The sequence below is a fragment of the Mytilus edulis genome, chromosome 1, assembly GCF_963676685.1.
Source record: "Mytilus edulis chromosome 1, xbMytEdul2.2, whole genome shotgun sequence".
NCBI classification, from domain to species: domain Eukaryota; kingdom Metazoa; phylum Mollusca; class Bivalvia; order Mytilida; family Mytilidae; genus Mytilus; species Mytilus edulis.
In genome coordinates, this window is record NC_092344.1 from 54,785,738 (window position 1) to 54,812,894 (window position 27,157).

The 27,157-nt window shown below is 30.8% G+C and overlaps 1 protein-coding gene across 21 annotated transcripts in view; it reads left to right on the forward strand.

Moving 5' to 3' along the window:
* LOC139514229 (gelsolin-like protein 2) overlaps window positions 1-26,698 on the forward strand; it is a 37,335-nt gene extending 10,637 nt beyond the window's left edge. For 3 of the 21 annotated variants that reach the window (XM_071303098.1, XM_071303212.1, XM_071303205.1), the window contains exons 2-14: window positions 2,271-2,313; window positions 3,894-3,974; window positions 5,048-5,121; window positions 6,847-6,921; window positions 8,552-8,626; window positions 9,517-9,644; window positions 13,440-13,545; window positions 14,781-14,891; window positions 19,653-19,736; window positions 20,806-20,897; window positions 22,209-22,287; window positions 24,502-24,597; window positions 24,883-26,698. In XM_071303098.1, the coding sequence (XP_071159199.1) occupies window positions 2,307-2,313; window positions 3,894-3,974; window positions 5,048-5,121; window positions 6,847-6,921; window positions 8,552-8,626; window positions 9,517-9,644; window positions 13,440-13,545; window positions 14,781-14,891; window positions 19,653-19,736; window positions 20,806-20,897; window positions 22,209-22,287; window positions 24,502-24,597; window positions 24,883-24,978 (1,104 nt within the window). In that variant the 5' untranslated portion in view covers window positions 2,271-2,306 and the 3' untranslated portion in view covers window positions 24,979-26,698. Of the gene's footprint in view, window positions 1-943; window positions 1,230-1,755; window positions 2,049-2,270; window positions 2,314-3,893; window positions 3,975-5,047; window positions 5,122-6,846; window positions 6,922-8,551; window positions 8,627-9,516; window positions 9,645-13,439; window positions 13,546-14,618; window positions 14,730-14,780; window positions 14,892-19,652; window positions 19,737-20,805; window positions 20,898-22,208; window positions 22,288-24,501; window positions 24,598-24,882 lie in introns of those variants that run through there. The other 18 variants (XM_071303154.1, XM_071303292.1, XM_071303127.1 and 15 more) reach the window with 17 other exon arrangements.
* Window positions 26,699-27,157: the final 459 nt, after the last annotated feature.

Genomic DNA, 27,157 nt, shown 5'->3' on the forward strand with positions numbered 1-27,157 from the left:
TGACTGCAATATTTTGTCTGTCTATTCTAAATATCATAAAAAATGTGGTGCACACTTTGAAATAACCCACTACCATGACTACGCTGGATATTCAGTGTGCACCACATTTTATATTTGATGAAAACTTGTTAAAATTTCCAATTGTTTCAGTTAAAAAAGATTTTCACCAACTGTGTCATTAGTGATGTATTTTCAACATCATAAATTATGGTGAATTTCATAAAAACCTGATTTTTTGGCACAGTTTGACAAAAATTATGACAACTGTTTGAATAATTAACAGTCACTGTGCCTCTCCTTCCCAACAAATATTTTTGTTGAAATATTCCTCACTATTCTGTCCCTCTACCTGACCGGTTACTTTTCAATTTCCATCAGTTACTTCAAAAGTTATTGAAAACCCTGATTTCAAGAAAAATTTCAATGGTCATAAATTATTTTTCATCTGGGCTTTTATAGAAGACATCACTGACAATGGTATGGGTTTTTCTCAGTAATAAAGGCTGTACAGTTGTCTTACATCCTTTTCATTTGAACTTTGGTGAATAGTGTTGTCTCATTGACAAGTCATTATTGTAACCACACATCTCTTTATTTTTCTAAGAAGTAGTGTAACTTAATAAACCATAAAAATAGGTTGAAAAAGGAAAAATGGACTAAAATGAAATTTAATCTTATTTCATGTCAATATACATGTATATAAAAATACAAAGCAGGTATACAATTTTCCTTACAAATTTTTTCAAATGTTATACATTTAGCTTCACATACACACATCAAAAAATTTAAAAACAAATCTTTACAGGGCCTTTTATTGGGGTTAATACTTGCTCTCAATCTGCTCTTTTCTGTAGATCATTTTGGTGCAGTAATTCCTTAATCTTATCATAAACATTCTTACTAATATACATTGCAATAAAGAGACCAATATCATCTTCAGCTAGGGGATTTTCAAATTGAAAGGAAGGACATTTTAACAGTTTCCTTATTATATGGTTATTTAAAAGTATTTTACAAGCAAAAAGGGTGTATGCTTTATATGTTTATTTTACAAATCAAACAAAATTTTGTTTCTTCCCTGATTTTTGATTCATCATCACAAAATCTATAAAGCTTTCATACATTATTTGCCTGGAATGTGAAATTATGAATCATCTGATATGTGTGTAAACCTGGTTACAATCTTGTCTGTGTCTAAGTCAGCAGTTGATGTGTCAGTAAGTAAGTAAGTTAGTATGCATAGATTATTAATGAAAAGTTGTAAAACATGTTTTGATTTTAGAACTATAGACTATTTTAAATAAAGTTTTAATGATTTGGCAAACATTAATTTTTCTTTTTTTTTCTGATTAGAAATAAAGAATATTATTAATATTGTTTTATAACAATTTTTTGGGACATCTTAAATTTGGTTACAATTTTATAATAAAACCTTACATGTACTGGAAAAATAAGATGTCAAACATATAAAAGAAATTAAGTGAACTGATAATATTTTTTCTAAGACATGTCAGATAAATAATTTTTCAGATATATCTAGATACATGTACAATGTATAAGAAGATGTGGTATGAGTGCCAATGAAATAACTCCATCCAAGTCATAATTTGTAAAAGTAAATCATTATAGGTCAAAGGACAGACATTATTTCCTACAATTTGTGGAATATGTTATTGTTAAATATTTGTCCTGTAATATTTGTTTTGTTAGGCTGCACCTTGCATTCATTTTGTCTAAAAAAAAACTCCTTTTCTATTTTGTTGTTTTAAAGTAACTTCCTGTTCATTGATAAGTTGGTAGTCACACTTAATGTTTACTGTAAGTAGTATTTTCCTGGTTGTACAACTTTCATTGACATGAATCACTACTAAGGAAGTTTTAGGTAGGAGTATATATTAAAGATATTATCTCATAGAAGTATATATATGCATGTAATATATACCAGAGAAGATCTTCATTTTGTAGTTAATCATTCACACTTGTCATATGTTGTAGATATACATGTAATGATAATTCATTACAACTACATTTAAATTTTTTGTCAATGAGTATATATACATATATAAGTCATATACCTTTAAGGGTGTTTGATAAGAGAATATTTCGATATACATTGTACATCTGAAACCATCCTCTCTCATGTAATATTCAGAATTTTTTTTTTATATATATATATTTTTTTTCTCATTTGCAATAATAATTAAACAACAAAATTACAGTATAAACAGTATTGAATTTTTTAGCTAATGATAATTCTTTTTTTTTTACAGGTCTCCTCTTTGATTCGAATCAAGTAAAAATAAAAGATGACAGGTAAGAAACTTATCCAAAAAGAGAAAGTAGATCCCCATAGATTGTATGTTATTGTAGACAAAGTAGATCCCCATAGATTGTATGTTATTGTAGACAAAGTAGATCCCCATAGTTTGTATGTTATTGTAGACAAAGTAGATCCCCATAGTTTGTATGTTATTGTAGACAAAGTAGATCCCCATAGTTTGTATGTTATTGTAGACAAAGTAGATCCCCATAGTTTGTATGTTATTGTAGACAAAGTAGATCCCCATAGTTTGTATGTTATTGTAGACAAAGTAGATCCCCATAGTTTGTATGTTATTGTAGACAAAGTAGATCCCCATAGTTTGTATGTTATTGTAGACAAAGTAGATCCCCATAGTTTTTATGTTATTGTAGACAAAGTAGATCCCCATAGTTTGTATGTTATTGTAGACAAAGTAGATCCTCATAATTTGTATGTTATTGTAGACAAAGTAGATCCCCATAGTTTGTATTCTATTGTAATTTTTTTTTGGAATCACTGACAGATTTACAAGGAGTAGGTCCTGTAAGGGCTGATTTTGGCCTCAAATTTCAGGTTCATATGATGAAAGATTTTGGACACTTTTTAAACACTTAAGTGTATATTATTACTTCAGTCGATTCAAGTAGTTTATGTTAAAGATTTGCACTGATTTAGTCAATAAAAACGCTCAAATTCAAGCTTAAAAAAATTGTGAAGAATAAAGTAATTTAGCAAGACTTGATGATGTTAGTACCTGATATATGTGCATTATATTGTCAAAAACATATTTATGTAACATTAAAAGCATTCTACTTTCCAATAAACAGCTAATAGTTTACATTTTAACAATTTTGTGAAACTGCTATATTTTTGGGCCAAAATGGGATCTTACTGGACCTGCCACTCCTTTGTCAACCAAGCAGCCATCTTATAGATATAAATTAAAACTTGATATGATCATTCAGGTACTGGTAGCTAATGAATACTTATGAACACACCACATATTTTATAGGGAGCCTGGCTGAGTGGCCTTAGTAGTTCATTTACAACAATCACAAGCCTTTCAACATGGTGTGATTACATGTGTTTGTGCTTTTGACTGTTATCTTAAATGACTAGGAATGTCAATATTCTTGCTGAAGATATTATTGATCTATCTTGGTACTCCACAAATAAAATCTGGCCATCACCCTATAGACCAGCATGCTGAATATAGTGTTACAAAGAAATGGCAACAAAAAAACTATACTTTGTACTAGATGGACATACTGTTATGGTTATAGACTTGAGCTTTAATTGTACTCTCTCTTTAGGCAAAAGGTAAGCAGGATGACATGTCCCCCTTTACAAACACATGATTCTAACTCAGAGCCTACCAATCTTTGCTCCTACTAGTAAATTCTTTGTGTAGAACCAGTAAATACTACATATGAAGCAACGTCACAACATCACTGAGGATGAAATAATCAACTGTAACTTGTAACTTCAAATTATAATATATAGATTAGATCTAGTGGATTAAGGATGATGAAAGTGGAATCCTGACTTTATAATAATTATGTCTTTTTATGTTACAATAAATCTTTTACAGGATTAGTTAAAGCTAAGAAGTATGATTGGAAGGACTCCAACATGGCCCTGTTTGGTACTGATGTTGAAAGACAAGTTAAAAGTATGTAGGATATTGAACAAAACATGATCAGTACTGGGTACACTGTTCTATGTACAGTATTTTTCACTTTTAAATTTTTATTGGCTTAAAATTATTGTTAAAAACTATTACAATTTGATAAAGGGTCCTTTTTTCGGGATGTCGGGATCAGGTGTCTTTAAGCTCTGGATTTCGGGATTGTTCCTTTCGAAATTTGGGAATTCTTTTTTCGAATTTTGGGAGGTCGGGATTTAAATTTTCTTTAAATTCCGGACCTCAGGATTTCAAGTTTTTAAACTTTGGGGATCTAGAAACTTGGTTAAACAGTTGTCATGTGTTATTTAAAGTTTGAAAGTGAGGACTGGGTTGGTTTATTCAGACATATTTCTCTGATAATATACATGCTAAGAATGTTTTCCCTTTTCAAAAAATTTCCCAGCCTCTTTCGATCACACAAAAGTATGATCATACATATGATATGAGACACATACCAATATATTTGCACTCAACAATCAAAGTGCTATTATTACATTACATGTATATATCTTTTAATTCGCTATTTTGATTAGCTAACACCAGTCTCACATCATTCTGAAATTTATCTTCATTTCAAAATGAATTGTAACATTCATGATGACAAGCTGCACGGGTAAATAAAAGAAGAACTTATAGAATTCCTGTTTTCAGGTTCTTAGCAAAAAAACGTTATTATAAGTATTGAATGCTTCTTTTAATAATTTTATAGGTTTGTAAAAGCTTTGACCATGCGCACAAAGAATGAAGCGCTTCTGCGCTTCATACAAAATGTTCTACTGTCAATGCTTTACACCCCATTAAATATACAAAAAGAAATATTTTAGAAATTCTAAAATAAGTCCCCTAGATATAGTTATTGAACGAAACACCTTTAACTTATAGTTTACTTATTGATCATTAATTGTAGTTAAAGGGAGATAAATCAATCACAAACTGACCAGGGAAAATGAAAGTAAGATATTTTAAAATTAATTGTTGGTCACACTCTTAACAAAAATGAAAACATTGCAAAATTGCAGTATTTTGCAGCCTACATTGTACTTTACTTTTTTTTCCAGAGGAATCAGCCATGGGAGAACCTGCTTGGGAGGGTTCAGGACAATCTGTTGGTCTAAAAATCTGGAGAGTTGTGGTAAGCTGACATTGGGGTTGACATAGATATTACACCAAGGAATTATTTGAATCTGGAATAATTTTGACTTCTGGAAAATTAAAAAGAAATATATTACAAAAACTTACTATAAAATTTAAAACAACTATATTTTTCCTATAGGGCCAAAAATAAAATATTGTTTGTTTCCCCTCACACGACCGACCCGGTAAAATCTTCGCGACCCAAAAAATTTTAGTGGCCATTCTTGTCCACTACTTTTTTTTTGCTATGTTGGTTATTATTGATATCTTTCTGATGCTGTAGTCAACAATCATTGGGTTTTGGTAATTCTTTTCCGATGCTGTAGTCAACGAGCGTTTTAAATCAAGGTATTTTTGCATTGAAGCGTCTACATGATTCGGAATCAAGGAAAACAAACAAAATGCTTTCCACACGAATTGTTCGTGTGCAAGGGTGATCTTTTTTTGAAAATAAAAAAAAAACTGAAGCACCTTTCAACCCGCTGAGTGCATCTTGATTTGCTTTGTGTCTAACCTCTTTTCCTGTTTAAAGGATAAATCTTAAAGACTTTGAGTAAAAATGGTCTGACTGGTGCTTTAAAATCTATCTACTTTGTCTTTGAACAGGTTGGGCACAAGTCAGGAAATGTGGGATACATGTATTCCCTGCTTTCAGGGAACGTCCCTGTTTTCTGGTGTAAAAAAAAACCCAGTTTAAATGGGATTTCATTTATGGCATGAAAATTACAAAAGGACATGTTTTAACGTTATAACTGCATCAGTAGAATTCCTAAATACTTATTAAAAGTATTTTAGGAAATACAAAACATGAATATAAAGTGAAGCCTTGTTTCTTCTAGAACTCGAAAAAAATACAAATCTTTGTTTAGGAATCAATTGACCAAGCTGCATGATCCAGGTGTAACTGAACATAACTGAATTATGTTCACTTCTATTGAATAATTTTATTCATTAAATTTTAATTCCCAAGTTATTAACATACATGTATCTTTTTGTCATCTCATAATTGATGATCAAGGTATGAATTAGTGAACAAAGGAATTATTTTGTTGTGAGTTATGCATCAAATTAGACTTGAAATAAGCTTGATTTTTTAACTAAAAAAACACTTGCTATCATTAAGCATTGTTATCACAAGTAGAATGTGCGCTTTTGTAGATTTCATTACATTAAATGAATAGGGGGGAAAAAAGAAGGTCCCTGTATACTGTTTTTTTTTAACACCAGAAAACTGTGGTGTACACTGAATTAGAATACAGGGAATACCCCACTTTTCTTGACTTGAACCTTACTTGTTGAATTTTGTACAAATTCAATATAAAAAACCATATCAAGGAATAAAATAAAATAATTTGCCTACCTACCTACCCATACTCTAACAACCTCAGTCGGGAGAGGGGAAACAAAGATATTTTTAATGTTGGCCTAGTGGAATACAGTTTTGTATTACAATACATGAGCTTTTGAGTGCTATTAATATTCTTAATCAATGATTGATATTGTCACCTTTTTGATGGAAAACTTCTTCAAGTAATATTATTTAAGAGCTGATTCTTCTTTTTGTAGTTTCACTGGGTTGTTAAAGCATTGAATTGACTATAGCATATGATGTTTACCTGAAGTTATGAAGCTTGAAGTAATTTTGCAGATTTTAACCTAATACATGTATGAATGTGTTCCCATTTTGAAGATATTGATATAAAAATTAAGATTTGACTTTCAGAAATTCCAAATCACAGACTGGGAAGAAGAGGACTATGGAAAATTCTTTGATGGTGACTCTTACATCATTCTAAATGTGAGTTACTATTACTTTTTGGGTGTAGGTTGACCTGCATTCTCTGTTTCAAATATTTTGAAAGAATTGATAAGGAAGGTTCCATAGAATTTTAATCCATGTTTGAATGATTGAAAACAAGAAATAGAATACATTCATTTCAAAAAATTTGTACTTAATAATTGCAGTGGTTTCACCAGTTTTATACTCTGAGTCTGTTTTAATGGCCTGTAATCAGTGCAATGAGAATGTCCCAAAATGGAAAACAGAGGACTGCTAATCGGCAGATTCCAAATAAGAAAGTTAAAAAGTTCCCAAAATTATGTTTAACTAAATCAAAACCAATGAAGTTCTGTTTTGGAATACATGTTATACTTATATAAGTAAACACTTTTTGACAAAAAATAGATCTATTCACATTATATTTTTTAAATAAATAACACCTTAAAAAAATGTTGCTATCATAACAAAATTGACAGACATTTTATTTTGATGGAAATTTTTTATATTAGCAACACAAAAAGCCCTGACATTTTCAGTATTTTTAAGGTTTGGATGTATCAACTTGTTTTGATCATTTCTACTTTTAATGGAAACAATCATATCCAATAATTGGTTTGCTTGCTTTACTATTCAATAAAACATTCACACATTATCATTCAAATGACAGTAAGTATTATTTTTCTTAATTTGTTCTTTTTGACGGAAATTTTTTTTTCTTTTTGGAATCTGCCACTTCCAGTAACTAACATAAAATATTTGTATCAAACTTTATATTTGAGAGGTAAAAGACTTGCATGCTTTATGTATACAGATGCCATATGTTTTCCTGTCTGTGTGTCTGTTCGTCTGCTTGCCTGTTCGTCTGTCCTGCTTCAGGTTTTTGGTCAAGGTAGTTTTTGATGAAGTTGAAATCAAATTAACTTTAAACTTAGTACACATGTTCCCTATGATATGATCTTTTTAATTTTAATGCCATTTTAGAGTTTTTACCTCAATTTTTATGGTCATACCTTTTTGTGTTAATATGTTTTTCAGATGCTGTTAACAATAGATCAACTATATTTGGTGTATGGAATGATAATATGGTTAAAGTACTACTTGCACACATGACAGTGTTATGAATCATATTCTATTTTAATTGTGTTAACATTTACAAATCAAGATTTATTCCTCTTGATTACATTATTTGAAAAAAATTATATTAAGATTATAATGCAAATAACAAAAGTCGATATAGGAAAGGTGTACTGACATAAGAAGTCTACACATTAACTCCAAATGGAGCTTTCGTTAGTAGAAGCCATATTAATAAAACATTTGATAAAATCCTATAGATTTTAATGCAATTGGCTTGAAACATAATATATATGTAACATTTCAATTTAAAGTTTGCTTTTCATTTTCTGTTAAAAGAGTTTTTCTACAAGTGTTTTTTTTTTGTGTTTTTTTTCTTCTCTAAATCACTTAATGCTAGTTAGTATTAAAATTGATATCAAGCAATTTCTACTTCAGGAATGTTTTAAAAACAATGTTTTAATGTTATGTATATAATGTGTTATAAAGCAAAATTGAATGCTATATAGCTATATCTTATTTAGTATAATAATGATATTTTTAACTTACTATTATAATTGCCATTTTGCTTTAGACATACAAGAAGAATGAAGATTCTGAGGAACTGTGTTATGATCTCCACTTCTGGATAGGCAAACATAGTACACAGGTATAATATTTGTTTTAGTAAAAGTGGTGAAAGATTAAAACTTCATCAATTCTCCAACATGCTATGGAATTGATAATTCATAAAAAAAAAAAAAAAAAAAAAAAAAACCAACATGCAAACAAAACATAAATGGCATAGAATAACAAAAAAATGAGAATCTGACATCATCCTACTGTCAATACATTGGGCTCATGAGGTGTCAGATCCTTGTGAGAGAAGTAAACAGGATTTGTATTTAAATTTAACTGAAGTTTGTATGAATGAATAACCCTGTCTTTTTGAAACAACTCCAATATTTGGTTGACAAAATTCAGATTACTGAAGGATTATTCCATTGATTTAAGTCACTTCTTTTAAAATGCAGAAAGGTTTTATCAGAGTCAAAAAGCAACAAGCTTTTTGAATTTATTACATTTGATATAGGTATAAAATCATTTGAGACTGTGGTACATGTATATACATTTATGGTGGTTTGTGTTTTTTTAGTCGTCATGAGAGTTGTGTTCCTTTCTGTAATGATGCAATTTGTCATGTGATGTAATTTGTCTCTTTTAAATAAATGTGCAACAGCAATTTGTTTTTGTGGTTCTCATGCAAAAAACTTGCAGCATGGGGAGGCAAGTATATGCCCCCACATGTACATAATAACAGCAATTCAAAAGTTTCTAGTTGTTAACGTAATACCTTCAAACAACAATGACAAGTGCCAAACTCTCAATACACAGTTCCAGTTTCAGAAAAGTTGTGAATACATTTATGTGACACTTTAAAAGATTTGTAATGAACACCAAATTCCCTACAGGGATTGTTAATGGTAATGATTACGAATATTTGTCAATGTCTGAATATACTTTCTAAATCTTATCTTTGCATTTGTCTTTTGAATGTAGGATGAATATGGAACAGCAGCCTACAAAACTGTTGAGTTGGACACTTTCTTAGACGACGCAGCTGTTCAACACAGAGAAGTTATGGGACATGAATCTACTCTGTTTAAATCATACTTTAAATCAATCACGTAAGTCATTGATTCAACTAGTCTTCCAGGTTATAAATGAAATAAATTGAAATAAATAGAAAGTTTTCAAAGATGGCCCCCATTAAGCAGAGGCTCTTAAAAGCATGTGTCACTCACCTAGGTCTACATGCATCTTCAAAATTGGACTCTCTCCAACATTGTGAACTATGATAGAATTCATGACAGAAATCTCTTTTTTGTTCATATTGGATTGCTGATCATTTTAATATTTACATTTTTCTCTTTATCTTCTTTAATTTTTAAGATGAATGGCAAAAACACAAAACAGTGGGTAAAAGTAAAGAGAAAGAACTTCAATAAGTGGTTGATTGACAATTTGGCATGTTGGCTTATTTGTAGAACTTGTCTTGCTGATCATTTTTGCATTTTAAAGTGTCTTCTAATCTTATATAATTACAAGATAATGCGCAAAAGCACTAGAAATTGGTAAATTGTCATTAAACAGAAGTAACTCTAAGGAGGAGTCAACTGACGATTTTGGCCATCAGACTTATTTGTAGATCTTGCTTTGCTATAAAAAGTTTCAATCAATCTATTAAGTTTTGTAAGCAAAAGCCCCCCCCCCCCCCCCCCAAAAAAAAAAATAAATAAATAAATAAATCATCCTTTATAGGCAAATAATAATATTCTTGTGATATAACCTTTTGATAATGTGTAAAAAATTAGTTTATTTCTAGTTATAGGTAACAAAAAGATGCAATATTAACAAAAACAGCTTACAGATTATTGTTCCTGTACAGTTAATGATGCATTCACTACCAAAAAAAACCACCATGCTTTTTATACGACCCCAAAAATTTCAAAAATTTTTTGGGATCGTATAATGGTATGATGTTGTCGTCTGCGTCGTCCGAAGACACATTGGTTTCAGGATAATAACTTTAGTTTAAGTAAATAGATCTTCATGAAATTTTTTCAGAAGGTTCAATACCACAAAAGGAAGGTTGGGATTGATTTTGGGGATGATTGTCTTAACCGATTGGGAATTAGGGGCCTGAAAGGGGCCCAAAACAAGCATTTTTCTAGTTAACAAATGGACAATGGATAATAACTTGTGTAGAAGTATTTCATTTGCTCTGAAATAATACGGCAATGTTTAAAACCACAAGTAGACGGTTTGGATTCATTTTAGGGGTTATGGGGCCACAGTTTAGGAATTAAGGGCCAAAAAGGGGTCAAAACAAGTATTTTTCTAGTTTCAAGACAATAACTTATGTGTAATTGTATGGATCTCTCTGAAATTGTACCACAATGTATCATATAACAAAGGGGAGGGTGGGCTTAAGTTTTGGGTTAATTGCCCAAAATATGTAGGAATTAGGGGCCAAAAAAGGGCCAAAAAGAAGCATGTTTCTAGTTTCCAAACAATCATGACAATAACTTGTGTTTAAGTGTACGGATCTCTCTGAAATTGTACTACAAGGTTCAATACTGCAATGGAAAGCATGGGATTGAGTTTAAGGGTTATTGCTCCAAGGGGGTTTCAAAAAGTTTGGGGGGGGGGGGGGGATTTTTTGTTTACCATTTTTTGAAGGGCTTCCTTTTTTAGCTCACCTGGCCCAAAGGGCCAAGTGAGCTTTTCCCATCACTTGGCGTCCGTCGTCTGTCGTCCGGCGTCGTTAATTTTTACAAAAATCTTCTCCTCTGAAACTACTGGGCCAAATTACACCAAACTTGGCCAAAATCATCATTGGGGTATCTAGTTTAAGAAATGTGTCCGGTGACCCGGCCAACCATCGAAGATGGCCACCATGGCTAAAAATAGAACATAGGGGTAAAATGCAGTTTTTGGCTTATAACTCAAAAACCAAAGCATTTAGAGCAAATCTGACATGTGGAAAACATGTGAAACAGGTCTAGATCTATCTGCCTTGAAATTTTCAGATAAATCGGATAACCTGTTGTTGGGTTGCTGCCCCTGAATTGGTAATTTTAAGGAAATTTTGCTGTTTTTGGTTATTATCTTGAATATTATTATAGATAGAGATAAACTGTAAACAGCAATAATGTTCAGCAAATAAGTCAACATGACCGAAATGGTCAGTTGACCCCTTTAGGAGTTATTGCCCTTTATAGTCAATTTTTAACCATTTTTCGTAAATCTTAGTAATCTTTTACAAAAATCTTCTCCTCTGAAACTACTTGGCCAAATCAATCCAAACTTGGCCACAACCATATTTGGGGTATGTAGTTTGAAAAATGTGTCCAGTGACCCAGCCATCCAATCAAGATGGCCGTCATGGCTAAAAATAGAACCTTGGGTAAAATGCAGTTTTTGGCTTATAACTCAAAAAACCAAAGCATTTAGAGTAAATCTGACAGAGGTAAATTTGTTTATCAGGTCAAGATCTACCTGCCCTGAAATTTTCAGATGAATTGGACAACCCGGTTTTGGGTTGCTGCCCCAGAATAAGTAATTTTAATGAAATTTTGCTGTTTTTTGTTATTATCTTGAATATTATTATAGATAGAGATAAACTGTAAACAGCAATAATGTTCAGCAAAAAAAGATTTACAAATAAGTCAACATGACCGAAATGGTCAGTTGACCCCTTTAGGAGTTATTGCCCTTAATAGTCAATTTTTAACCATTTTTCGTAAATCTTAGTAATCTTTTACATCTTCTCCTCTGAAACTACTTGGCCAAATTACACCAATCTTGGCCAAAATCATCATTGGGGTATCTTGTTTAAAAAATTGTGTCCGGTGACCCGGCCAACCATCCAAGATGGCCGCCATGGCTAAAAATAGAACATAGGGGTAAAATGCAGTTTTTGGCTTATAACTCAAAAACCAAAGCATTTAGAGCAAATCTGACAAGGGGTAAAATTGTGTAACAGGTCAAGATCTATCTGCCCTGAAATTTTCAGATAAATCGGATAACCTGTTGTTGGTTGCTGCCCCTGAATTAGTAATTTTAAGGAAATTTTGCTGTTTTTGGTTATTATCTTGAATATTGTTATAGATAGAGATAACTTGTAAACAGCAATAATGTTCAGCTAAGTAAGATCTAGAAATAAGTCAACATGACCAAAATCGTCAGTTGACCCCTTAAGGAGTTGTTGCCCATTTTATTCAATCTTTAACAATTTTCACTAATTTGGTAAATTTTTGTAAATTTTTACAAAATATTTTTCACTGTATCTAAAGGTCCAAGTTTATTATAGATAGAGAAAATTCTAAGTACCAAGAATGTTCAGTAAAGTAAGATCTACAAACACATCACTATCAGCAAAACACAATTTTGTCATGAATCCATCTGTGTCCTTTGTTTAATATGCACATAGACCAAGGTGAGCGACACAGGCTCTTTAGAGCCTCTAGTTTCAAAACTTTTCAAATTTCGAATTTTGAAAAGTTTCAAGAAGAAATCTCCAATTGCACAGTATTGTGCAATAGATTTGTTAGATCTTTTACCACATTAATTTTGTGACAAAAACCTATATCAGACAGAGTCAAGCTTGAATATTGTGACCAAATTTGCCCCAACTGTTCAGGGTTCAACCACTGGGGTCGTATAAAGCTGCGCCCTGCGGAGCACCTGGTTGTCTTAATATTGAAAACTTAAATCTTTTTACAGGCTCTTTAATATACAGAAAATAACAGATGGTAGACCTGCCTTAATCAGTTATGTCAAAACTGCTGTAGGATATCATTAATGAGTAAATCGTGTTACATTTGTAGATATATCAGGTCCAGAATTTCTGAAAAATGTTTATTTTTTTATTTTTCTGTTCTATCTGAAAGTGAATGAGAAATCTTTGTAATTTTCAGAACTATGCAAGGAGGAGCTGAAACTGGCTTTAAACATGTTTTACCAGAGGAATATAGACCCAGGCTTTTACACTTCAGTGGAAAGAGAAGAATTGAAGTTAAAGAGGTTAACTTATTGATCTATCAAAGGCTTGATTCAGTTGTTATGGGTTTCCCTTACACTGATTCCTATATTTAAGTTTTATCAACTAGGAAAGAAATTGAGAGTTCATAAAATTAATATATGCCTTTAGCCCCGAAAAATAATGAAATCTCAGGATTTGTTGTAGTTAGTAGTTGAGGTTGCATAAAAGTGACACAAGAAGGAATCTAGCTCAAGATCATGTTATGAACAAATTCGCTTAACTCTGCTGATCATGAAGTGAACAAGAAAGATTCCACTATTTCCAAGGAAGCTCAACACATGTGTTATACTGGCTGCCTTTTCAAATGATATTATCATATTGTTCTTTATATAGAATGACCACATACAGTTAGCTATTAGAAATAATAAAACTGCTGTGTTTTCATTTATTTTCATGGGTACCAATTTTAATGGATTGCAGAAAAACTAAATTTTTATTGTTAGATACTTGATTTCATTGTTTTACCAAAAATTTTGAGTACACAATTTGTATTGTGGTGATTGAAGGTTTATAGTTCACCTTATACTCATGAAATCTATGAAAAATATTACTCCATGAATGATAATGTACAATACATTTGTCACTCCACACATGTATACATGTATACTTGATTTATAATAAGTTTCAAAATTATAAAGTGAAGTGGAAGAAATGATTGACTATATTTTGATTTTTACTTGTTTTTTGTTGACAAAGACAAATGCCATTCCATGAAGAAAACATACAGCTTTGGTTTGGCTGATAAAGACATATTCATAAAAGTGACATGTAGTCACTGCGGACACTGAATTATATATCACTTTTACAGGGCAAGGGTTTTAATTGAATCTTTCAAAATCCAGTAAAAAAGGATTTATTCATAGTGTTGTCTGTGTTAAAAATCATGCTGAATTCTCAAAATTATTAAAAAACGTCACTTATTATCAATCTTAAAAATAAGGATCTGTTTAACCTAAAAAAAACAAAAAATGGAAAAAAAACAAAAATACACCTTATCCTTCCAAGTTGCATGACATTCTAACCCATCGATCCATGATCTATCCTATTTCAACAGGTACCCTATAAACGATCAAGTCTTAACTCGGGTGATGTATATGTGCTTGATCTGGGCATGCAGATCTACCAATGGAATGGTGCTGAATCAAGCGGTATGGAGAGAATAAAGGTAGTATTTAACCTTTTGACTTTTTCATAAAATATTGCCTTGTATTGACAGGTTCCATATGTACAGTCAAGTCTTAACCCTGGTGATGTGTATATATTAGATTTGGGTATTCAGATCTACCAGTGGAATGGTTCAGAATCCAGTGGTATGGAGCGACACAAGGTATCATGGTCTCACGGCTATATTCATTTTATTTCTTGCTTTCAGGTATAGAGCTTTATTTGTGCTTAATATACTGATCAAAAAATTAAAATGCAGCAAATAAGTGTCATTAATGTTTGATGGAAAAATTAATCAAATTAATATCATGAATGAATGCTTGCTCCATATTTGAAAAAAAATAATTATTATAAATTAAATGTTAGTAACAGCATGAAGCGGAGATTTGCAACTGGCATGACTGTCATGCTTTTAGATGAAATAAACTGAGTTAGTCTAAATTAGTTTTTGCTTTTCCTATTAATTTATTTCATATTTCACCACAACATATTTTAGATCAGAGTGATGTATTTCTTTTATGGTCAGTATATGAAATTTTGCTTACAGTAGTCAAGAGGGCCAGCAATAAATGTATTCATTTGCAATATATATTTTATGTATGTGTAAAGAAAAGTTTTAAAGGGCTATGCCATGGAAATTGAAAGTAAGGGTTGGAAGACATGCTAGGCTTGGTTTGTGTTAGATACAAAATACATTTGTCTATTAAATTTGCATTTCTGTTGATTCTTTGACAAATGTTCCTTCCAACCCTGACTACATTTTATTGGACTAGCCCTTAAAATATATAGATAGATTTAGGTCACAGTTAAACCTAAATGCCAAGCATCATGTTTTTATTTTTTTTAAATAATATCTACATGTATCTATGGTTTTTTGTCGAGCCTGCAACTTTTGTTGCAGAAAGTTCGACATAGGGATAGTGATCCGGCGGCGGCGGCGGCGGTGTTAGCTAACTTCTTAAAAGCTTTATATTTTAGAAGGTGGAAGACCTGGATGCTTCATACTTTGTATATAGATGCCTCATGTTACGAAGTTTCCGTCAGTCACATGTCCAATGTCCTTGACCTCATTTTCATGGTTCAGTGACCACTTGAAAAAAAAGTTCAGATTTTTTGTAATGTTGAATTCTCTCTTATTATAAGTAATAGGATAACTATATTTGATATGTGCGTACCTTGAAAGGTCCTCATGTCTGTCAGACAGTTTTCACTTGACCTCGACCTCATTTCATGGATCAGTGAACAAGGTTAAGTTTTGGTGGTCAAGTCCATATCTCAGATACTACAAGCAATAGGGCTAGTATATTCGGTGTATGGAAGGACTGTAAGGTGTACATGTCCAACTGGCAGGTGTCATCTGACCTTGACCTCATTTTTATGGTTCAGTGGTTATAGTTAAATTTTTGTGTTTTGGTCTGTTTTTCTCATACTATATGCAATAGGTCTACTATATTTGTTGTATGGAATGATTGTAAGGTGTACCTATCTAGTGGGCAGATGTCATGTGACCTTGACCTCATTTTCATGGTTTAGTGGTCAAAGTTAAGTTTTTGAGTTTTGGTCTTTTTATCTAATACTATATGCCATAGGTCATCTATATTTGGTGTATGGAAATATTTTATGATCTTTATGTCAGTCGCGCAAGTTTTATTTGACCGTGACCTCATTTTTACGGTTCATTGCACAGTGTTAAGTTTTTGTGTTTTGGTCTATTTTTCTTAAACTATAAGTAATAAGTCAACTATATATGTTGTATAGAAGCATTGTTAGCTGTACATGTCTGCCTGGCATGGTTCATCTGACCTTGACCTCATTTTCAAGGTTCCTTGGTCTTTGTTTATTTATCTTGGTTAATGTTAAGTTTATGTGACAGTTGTATTAAAGCTTAGCTTTATACTTAGGACTATCAACATAATATCAATGATTAGTATAGAAGGCGAGACATTTCAGCGTGTGCACTCTTGTGTTTGTTCAGTATGATTTTATACTATCAAAAAGTTTTAGTTTGAACATGTAGTGTCTTTGGCATTAAATTTTATACTGGGTATACACAAATATAACTTTATATAGTGGATTTAGAATTTATTTTAGGGTGTGGAAAATAAAAGCTGCATATCTCTTGTTACATTCCAGGATTAGATAAACGACAATTTTGACCTTTAAATACTTCATAAAACAGTCTATTTGATAATAACATTATTTAAACTTAATTAAAGTGCACTTTATATTAAATTTTGAACCTTAAAAGCATAATTAATTCCATTTTCTTTGAATTTTTATGTTTTTCTTATTTAAAGTCATATGAAACAAGTGACCGGTGTAAAACAATGTTATTCCAATTCTTGAACCAATGCATACAAACATCATAAACTTAGTCTTCTGTGCACGATTTTATCTTTTTTTTTCCGCATAAATTTCGTATAATCGTTATTTTTTTTTCCAATCGGTCAGTGTTGTTGTGAAAATATGGCAAATAATTAAAGTTCTTGTTTTGAAGTTGAAGTTTAAAGATTGTCACCCGTTTGTCAACATTAAAAAAAAAAGCATGGATATTGAGCATGTGTTTAACATGTACAATCATATAATAGTTTATTTAAAGGACATCCATGCATATTTTGATCACCGGATTTTTACGAGATGGGTCAAACTGAAGTCACTTTGCATACGGAAAATATGTGGGGAGTTCCTTCCTGGAAGGAAGCAATCCAGGAAGCAATAGAAATAAAGTAAACTTCTTCTAAATATGAACAAATTAAAGAATTTTCTTTAGAAAAAAGTATATGTACATAAGTTTTATAATGAAAACTATCCATTGAGTTATAAAAAAAACATATGCATTATTTTTTTTAATTTGAGGTTTCTTATGACTTTAAAGAATTCTTAATTTCAAATTGAATATTTTTACTTTGATATCATATTTGATATATATTTGTAATTAATAATAGAATTTTGTAATAAAAACTTATATGTCTTCAAACTTCAAAAGGAGTACCAGTAGTCTGTAATCACAATAATGTGAAAATGTAAGCTTTAATTGTTCAAGTAAATCTTAGCTGTGCATGTATTGCTAAATTTGTTATTTAAGAAATACAAGAAAATATGTACTATTCCTTTATATTTATAAATAGATTAGCCAGAAAAGGGAAAAGCGGTATATTAGATAACGAAGTTTTTCTGGAAATTTGTCACTTTTCAAAAAATAATTATGGTTTCCTATTGCACAAGCCCTCGCCTATTAAAAGTTTGCTGGAAAAATTAAGGATATGATAAAAAAAGAATATTTTAACAAAAATGTTTGTTAGTGAAGGATGGCTTCAATGATAATTTTCAGAAAACTATCATTAATTTTGCAAAAATATGCAAAAAGTCAGATTTTTAGGAAACTCTTTTACAATTATGATGTCACAAAAACTTCACAAATAACATTATTGGTGGAAATCTTTTTTTAACTGAGACATTCATTGTTTTTTTTACATCATTAAAGTGTTAAATTTTTTTAAAGATTTTTAGAGCCTCAACTATGAATTAGTAAACCCAACTCTTTTTGAAAGAAACAATAAAAAGAATGTTATTTGAAAAATACTTTTTTATGCCCCACCTACGATAGCAGAGGGGCATTATGTTTTCTGGTCTGTCCGTCCTTCCGTCTGTCCGTCCGTTCGTTCAGGTTAAAGTTTTTGGTCAAGGTAGTTTTTGATGAAGTTGAAGTCCAATCAACTTCAAACTTAGTACACATGTTCCCTATGATATGATCTTTCTAATTTAATTGCCAAATTAGACTTTTGACCCCAATTTCACGGTCCACTGAACATAGAAGATAATAGTGCAAGTTTCAGGTTAAATTTTTTGTCAAGGTAGTTTTTGATGAAGTTGAAGTCCAATCAACTTCAAACTTAGTACACATATTCCCTATGATATGATCTTTCTAATTTAATTGCCAAATTAGACTTTTGAACCCAACTTCACGGTCTACTGAACATAGAAAATGATAATGGAAGTGGGGCATCCATGTACTATGGACACATTCTTGTTTTTATGCTGTTGTGATGAAAATTAGGCTAGAAAGGAGTTATTTGGGGTCATGATGCTCTGATTTCAACAAACTCTGAATCTCAACTTTGATAGACATCAATCCTCATTTTTATTTTAGGGGGGGGGGGGGGGGGTCTGCAGTTCACAACATCTACCAAACAGAGCCATACATGTCCCTTAGTTATATTCTTTTATACATGCTTTATGTGTATTTTGTTTGACAAAGTGTATGTAAATTTGGAGCTTTATATGTACAAATGTAGTATAGAAATATTTGTTTCCTATATATGTAACAAGGTGTTAGTTCATTGACAGCAATTTACCTTTTATTTTATCTAAAAAAATAGTTTAAAGCAAAAATGAATTGTGTTGTAATCTAATTTTATTATACCAAACAAACAGTGGAAGGGCCTTTTGAATCATTGTAAAAGTACCTTACTTTTGTAACAAACACAATCTCTTGCCTACATTTCTTGTGATATAAAATGTTAAATAGAACCCACAACTTTCTTTGGAGTGATTGCTTTCTGATTGATTAAATATGTGCTATGGCTGGGAACATGTATAACATGTATAACAATAGACTTAGTGGACAACTATTTATTCACTTTGATCAATTTTTTAAAATTAATTGTGACTTTGTCTGATTTCATTTTCTACATAGCTGAATATACACTATAAAATATGCAATGTGTAAATAATCTGATTTTTTTAATAAAACTATTTATGATGATCTAGAACTCAAATGGACTGTACATAATTCTAGGAAAGTTGAAGTATAAAGTATAGGAATATATATGAATGATAAACTATAAGCTGTGTCGTGCTAATTAAAAGATTTAACATCTGTTATGTGTATTTTAAAAGAAAACTTCATTGATTTGTTTAATAGGCAGCTGAATACTTGCAACAAATGGAATCAGAAAGACCAAAAGCTAGCACAACAGTTCTTGATGAGAGTGGAATAAGCAAAGCTGTAAGTGTACATTCAGTAAAAACAATATTGATTGTTTAGCTTATGTTCCAGTAGATAGACAAAAGCATAAACATGAGGGTTTCATTTGTGACAATATTGATCATTTGTCATCACATTGACAGTTGTTTTTTATAACCCTTAGTAGTTATAGCAAATATTGTTACCAATGTCCTTTTTTACCTTCCCTCATTCTGTCATTACTTCCTATAGTCAGTTTGATATGACAATTTTTTATGGAAGTAATAGGACTTTGACTTACAGAAAACTCTCATGCTTGGTAGTACTATTTGAAATTATGAGTTGTTGAACCAGATTATACTGTCATTTTAATATGACCACTTAAATGGGCAATATTGGACTTTGAATATTTTTTCAAGTATCTTGTTAATTAAACTCTTTTGATAGCAATGGAATATATTAACAGAAATTTCTCATACCTGATAGTATTGTTTGCCATCCTGTGTTGTTGACCATATGTAGCTGTCATTTTGATTGGACCATTTTTATGAGAGATATATGACTTGTTCCATATTTTGCATCAATGTTTTCCTGTAAAATATCCTAAAATTACCCAAATAGCTAAGAATGTGCTAGCTCCTGCAATGAAATCAGTAACCTGTATTTGTAGTTTGCTTGAATAGGCAATCTAAATTGTGAAAATGACTGAGAAAATGACTGACTTAATCTTCCTAGTTGGAGCTTTAAAAGGTTGACATCTATGAATAATATTTAATGGCTGCTATTTAAATGTAAAATAAAAAGACTATACTGTTAAACTATAATTTCTTGAAAATTTGGTTCTAATGAAAGGAGAAGGCATATTTTTACTGTCATGAATTGTGGAAAGAATGTTGTAAGGGAGATAACTCTGGAAAAAAATTGGAAAAGTCAAATTTTACAGATTTCTGGATAAAAGAATTGAAAGTCTTCTGGAAATATACTATGTGAAGCAGTATAATGCCATATTTTATGAACAATTGGTTTTATCATCATGTAGAGTTAAATATTCTCAAAGTTGCAATAGTTGCAAGCTATTTTGTCACCAAATAAAATGTATTTTCCATTACAGCATCGTTTCTATGAAGCCATTCCAGAAGGGGATGCTGATGAAGTGGACTCTGATGATGAAGAGGAGGGTGATGATGAGAAGAAACTTTTGAGGTTATAATTGATTATTTGTAGAATTTAGTATGCTTCAAAGCTATGAAATACATGTATTTTGCTACTGTAGATAGAAAAAAATGGTCTTTCCATTTTAACTTAATGAATAAATACAATCTTCAATTTGAGTTACAATGAGGTCAAGAACTATACCATTATATTCTACTGCTTTTAAAATTAATATAATAATAGAATAATGGTTGATAGAATTGTATACATCTACATATAATATAACCATATTCTGCCATAGATATAACGATTTGGTTTTAAAGTTTGGTTGTACCTGTAGAAAATTTATTTTAAGCGGGATAGCACATCTTCATTTTTTTAAGTTGTTAGTGTCTTTGAACTAGCTGTCAGTTACTGCAAGTACTCTCAGATCTGTACTTTTTGTTGTTTGGATATACAAGTACCCAGCCACTTCCACTCTGTGTTAGTATTTCTATTTATATCAATCTGATGAAATAAGCCTTTTTCAATTGATTTTTATAGTTTGTTCCATCGTTATACTGTTACACAACTGTCCCAGGTTAGGGGAGGTTTTGGACCCTGCTAACATGTTTAACCTTAACTTTAGTTTGCTTCAACCAAATGTTATTAAACTTATACACAATGCTTATTACCTAAAAATACGGATCAAGTCTGAATTTTGGGGGTGTCACTTCAACCGTTCTAGATTTTATATGCTCCTTTACAAATAGTCAAATAGGAATCTAACATCTGTTCTAAAATTATCAATGGTGTAATTGTTAAAATTATTTTTTTATTTTTAAAATTGGAATTATCTATCCTTGTCCATAATTATAGATGAATCAACTACAATTATGGACAAAGGAAGATAACTCTAATTTTAAAAATCAATTTTAACCAACTACAATTATGGACAAAGGAATATAACTCCAATTTTAAAAATTAATTTTAACAATTACATTACTAGAACGAATGCTTTATACAATGCAATGTTCACTTAAAAAATTAAAACGATTTTTACCTTTCGCTGCTTACAAGCACTTTGTTTAAAAAAAAATTCAGTTTTGTCCCTTTATAACCTTATATGAAATGTGATCGGGGGCATCATCTGTGTCACATCGACACATTCCCCTTTCATTTGTATATAACTTAGGCCGTTAGTTTCCTCATAGAAATTGTTTTACATTTGTCATTTGGGGGCATGTTATAGCTGACAATGCAGTATGGGCTTTGCTCATTGTTGAAGGCTGTACCTATAGTTTTTTGGTCTCTTGTGAAAAGTTGTCTCATTATCAATCATACCACATCTTCTTTTTTATATAACTAAATATTTGTTCTCAGATTATCAGATGCTGGAGGATCCTTCACTTTCTCAGAAGTAAAGACTGGAGATGTAGTCATGGATGATCTTGGAGAAGATGTAAGTCATGAAAGAAATAGCCAATAATTTTACAATCAAAAGTAGTATGAATAATACCTAATAATTTCTAATTATAATCAACAAATTATGATATATTGTTGTTTGAAAATATCTGTCTATGAAAGGAGGGTGTATGTATTTTTTTTACATCTGTCTGTTTGTCCCATGAAGTTTCAGACACTAAAAATCAGAGCTTCCTGTTAAGTCAATACTGACATACTCTTACATATAATGGCTATGTATTTATTTGTTTTAATTTCTCAAGAACTACAGATTAGGTCTGTCTGAAATTTGGAATTAAGCTTATATTAATGGAAGCATACTTAACCTTATTATGTTATCACATTCATTGCCCATCAACCCATTGTTAATTTAGAACTTGTAGCTAGGTTACTATTTTTGAGAAAGGACTCAGTTCAACTTGTATCAAATTAAGGTAGATCATATTTTAAATTTTGACAGAATTTCAGACAATAAAAAACTGAAAATAATCATTTTAAGTTATAACTGCAAGTTACAAAATGTTGTAACAGAATTCATAATGAAAAAACTAGAACATAAACAAAACAAACTCAACAACTGAAGTGAAGATATATAGCTAGCTAAATACTTTAAGAAAATAAAACACAAAGGACAGGAAAGTCAGTGTTTTCATTTTTAGCTCACCTGGCCTGAAGGGCCAAGTGAGCTTTTCTCATCACTTTGCGTCCGTCGTCCGTCTCCGTCGTCCGGCGTCATCTGTTAACTTTTACAAAAATCGTCTCCTCTGGAACTACTTGGCCAAATTAAACCAAGCTTGGCCACAATAGTAATTGGGGTACCTAGTTTAAAATATGTGTCCGATGACACGGCCAACCAACCAAGATGGCCGCCATGGCTAAAAATAGAACATAGGGGTAAAAAGCAGTTTTTGGCTTATAACTCAAAAACAGAAGCATTTAGAGCAAATCTGACAGGGTCAAATTGTATATAAGGTGAAGATTTATCTGCCCTGAAATTTTCAGATGGATTGATCAACCGGTAGTTTGGTTGCTGCCCCTGAAATGGAAATTTTAAGGAAATTTTGCCGTTTTTTGTTATTGTTTGGAATATTTTTATAGACAGAGATAAACTGTAAGCATCAATAAAGTACAGCAAAGTAAGACCTGAAATTAAGTCAACTGACCAAAATGGTCATGAATCCACCTTATTCCTTTGTTTAATATTCACATAGATCAAGGTGGGCGACACAGGCTCTTTACAGCCACTAGTTTTACTTGTATTCAAAATTGACAAAGTACTGTCTAAGGTTGACTTATTAGGGGGATGCTACTTCCTAATTTAAATATGACTGCCTACAATCGAAGAAACCAGTAGCTTTGTTTGTATTTCAGTTAGGTTTGAATGTCTTCAATTATAGGGAACAATAAAAGAAAATTACTTTTTTTTATTTTTAATGTTAGATAATTTGAGAAAATAATCTATACCTAGTCATCACAATCATTGAGTGTACCAGTTTATATATATATACCGTACAGTGAAACAGGTGTCACACATTTTACTGATTAAAGATAAATTAGTATAAAGTATTTGTATCAACCTGGTGTACTAATAATAAAGTTGATGGCATGACTTCTATTAAAGACATTGAATGCTCACTTGACTCTAGCAGTCTGCAGGGTTTATTTCATGATGCAATTGTCATTAGTTCTACAATGTACATAAAACATGTATATAATTATCAGAATTTGTTTAATGTTGACAAGAGATCCTTACTTTAAACATATTTTATTTCAAAAATCATGTACATGACATACAGCTCCCTGTCACAAAAGAAAAAAATGGAAATAACTGCAAATAAATTTGATTTTTTTAATTCATCAGATCTTAACTATATATATATATAAACTGGCGGCAGTGTGTGTTTCTAGGACTTTGTCAGACTGTCTCACCCAAATCGCCAGCCCAACAAGGAAATACCAAATGCCAAACGCTTTGAATCTATTTAAAATTGTTGAACTGGTTTAAACACAAATAGATTTTCTTCTTGACTGAGAATATTGCTGCCAAACATTGGGGGTTTTAATAACGTGGATATATTCTTTCCACAAAATAAATCGAAATTAAATCCTTCATGAAAATTTCTGCTTTTACTGTAGACAATATTTGAGAATGAGGAACAACCTCCTTGTGATATGTGCTCTAAAATACAATTTAGTACTATATAATTTACAGGATGTGTTTGTTCTTGACACCAAGAGTGAACTGTTTGTATGGGTTGGAGGTAAAGCTTCTGTGGATGAAAGGAGAAATGGAATGGGATATGCTCATGTAAGTTTTTATCCGAGTATAAAGCCATGAAATTAATGTTACATTTTACTAGAAAAGTTTGAAAGATACATGCCATCATGACAATATTTTTTGCTTATATTCATTAAACTAGAACATATTTTTCATATTTAAATGTCTGATATTTCAGAGGTGAAAAAGGTCCATAATCATCAAATTAGAGCAGACAATTGAATAAAGACTTAAAAGTAAAAAAATGTTAATAGATATGTATGTATGTCACATTATTTATACAATTCTCTATACATCATTTATATTTAATTACAGAAATACTTGATGGACAAAGCTCGTCATTATAAACCAGTCTCTGTTGTCAGTGAAAAAGTTGGAAAAGACAGAATTGAAGTAGCATTATCAGCATAAACTCTTGCCACTGTATAAACAATATACCATGATATAGAAGCTTTTGCAGTAGTTAGCGCATAAATTATTGTTTGTTGTTAACCACCCTTTTCTTCTAAAATATTGCCATGACATATTTTATCTCTAAAAGTAACATAAGGTTATTGTTAAGACTTTGTATTTAAAAAGATTTATTGTTCAATTTTGAACATTCAATATTTATTTCAATATTACATGAGCTGGACTATTTAATTTGTAAAATTTATATTTATTTGATGTTTAAAGTGTTATGCAAAAAGACCTGGTATATTTTCTGTACATTTTTTTGTACTTGTGATAATTGGTAAGACATGCTCCATCCTGGTTACAAGTAGATTGTCACAAAAGTTTGATAAATGTATCTGCAGGCATCCATTTACAAATTTCATAGAAATATGGGAATTTTGTCTAACAAGAGCTTTATTTGGATTTGAATCTTAATTTTGTCGTCAATCAATTACACATTTCTAAAATTTTTAAAATTGATTTAGAAATATCACAATAAATGTTTGTTATTATTATTATTTACATTTAAAAGAAAATACATTTGTTTACCCTATTTTGTTGTTGTAACATTGTTTTAGTTAACTCTATGCATATAAATGGCATTAAGGCTTTTGCTGCTAAAATTATACATACAATACACAATTATCGTGCTATTTCTCTGATTTACTGATTTAGACTTGAATCTTAATACAGCATTTTTTATTAGGTTTTGTCTTTGGAGAACAGCTGCTCTCACGTTGACTTAATTATTGTTTTGTTTTCTAGTATTTTTTTTTATTATTATTTACTACTGGACCAAGTTTGTGCACAGAACTACGCATTCTACCTGTGTATATATATTGTGATATGTATCTGACTGATTAGAAGAATCTAAATTTAGGTAAAAACTATATTGTAAAATATATATTCTCTTTGATTTTTAAATACCTGCCATTATTTTGACTTTAGAAGTGAATTTCAATGTTTTATCTGTATTAACCAATCATCAGCTGACAATTATTTTCCATTATTTACATTAAGGTAAACAACAGTAAAAGAATATTAGAAATCCATCAGAGATGTGAATATCAGTTATTTGTAAGAGACTTTTTTATGATTATTTATTTCTACTTTTGTATTAATTTAATAGTGCAATATGATTTAATAGTAGTAATTAGTAGTGGGAAGTTCATTTCTGTACCTTTTTAAAAAAGAACAAAGTAGATCTTTTGTCAGTCAAAATTGTGTTTGAAATAATGTAAGACTTATGTGTAATATTGTTTTTCAGATTGTTATTCAGAATTATTTATATTTTTTAAAACAATGCACTACAAATAGATTTTTAAATAATTTAATGTTTGAATTATACATTTGTTTAGATATGGAATTTAAAGTGTATACTGGAAAACTTTAATTTAACAATGTCTTGTCAGTTTTTGTTAAATGGAAATTTGAATTTTATTTATCCTAAACCTTAACATCACATTTAAACATAGACCTCCACATTACATTTAAACATACAAGTGTCATGAAATAGGCCAGTTTCTATTTTCAAAGGCTTGTTGAGTTAGTACATCAATTTCAAAGTTGTGTATAAAGTTAGTCTATCCTTAAAATAATATTGCTATGCAAAGTCAGTTGGTAATCTGTTGTTTCATTGCAATTTTGTGCTGTATTTTTGGAACAAAAATTTACAGAAATAAACTAGTTAAGTTAACAATTTGTTCAGTTATTTCTTATTTTGAAGTTCAGTCACCTGCTTTCAGAATATTACCTTCTTGATATGTATATTCACATAAAACAATATATGTAGGTGTTAAAGTATATTTATAAAACAATACACATAATAACACTTGTTTAATTTGAACAGATATACTCTTTAAGTTTAACCTGCTATGAAACAAAAAGATTGGACAGTATTTCTTGTATACAGATTCTTATTTTACGAACAAATTTTCTGTCTGTGATAATGTTCATTATCCTTGGATTACATTTGTCACCAGATTTATGTTCTAAAGTTATGTATGCAGAATTCCATGAAGTTGGATAGTGTCCTGTTTTTAACATAAGATTAAATAGTTTAGCATATGCTTTGGTAGTTACTGGACTACTAAATTTAATTACCTCGTTCAACACACTATCTGGACCGCTTGCTTTTCCATTTTTCAAGTTTTTT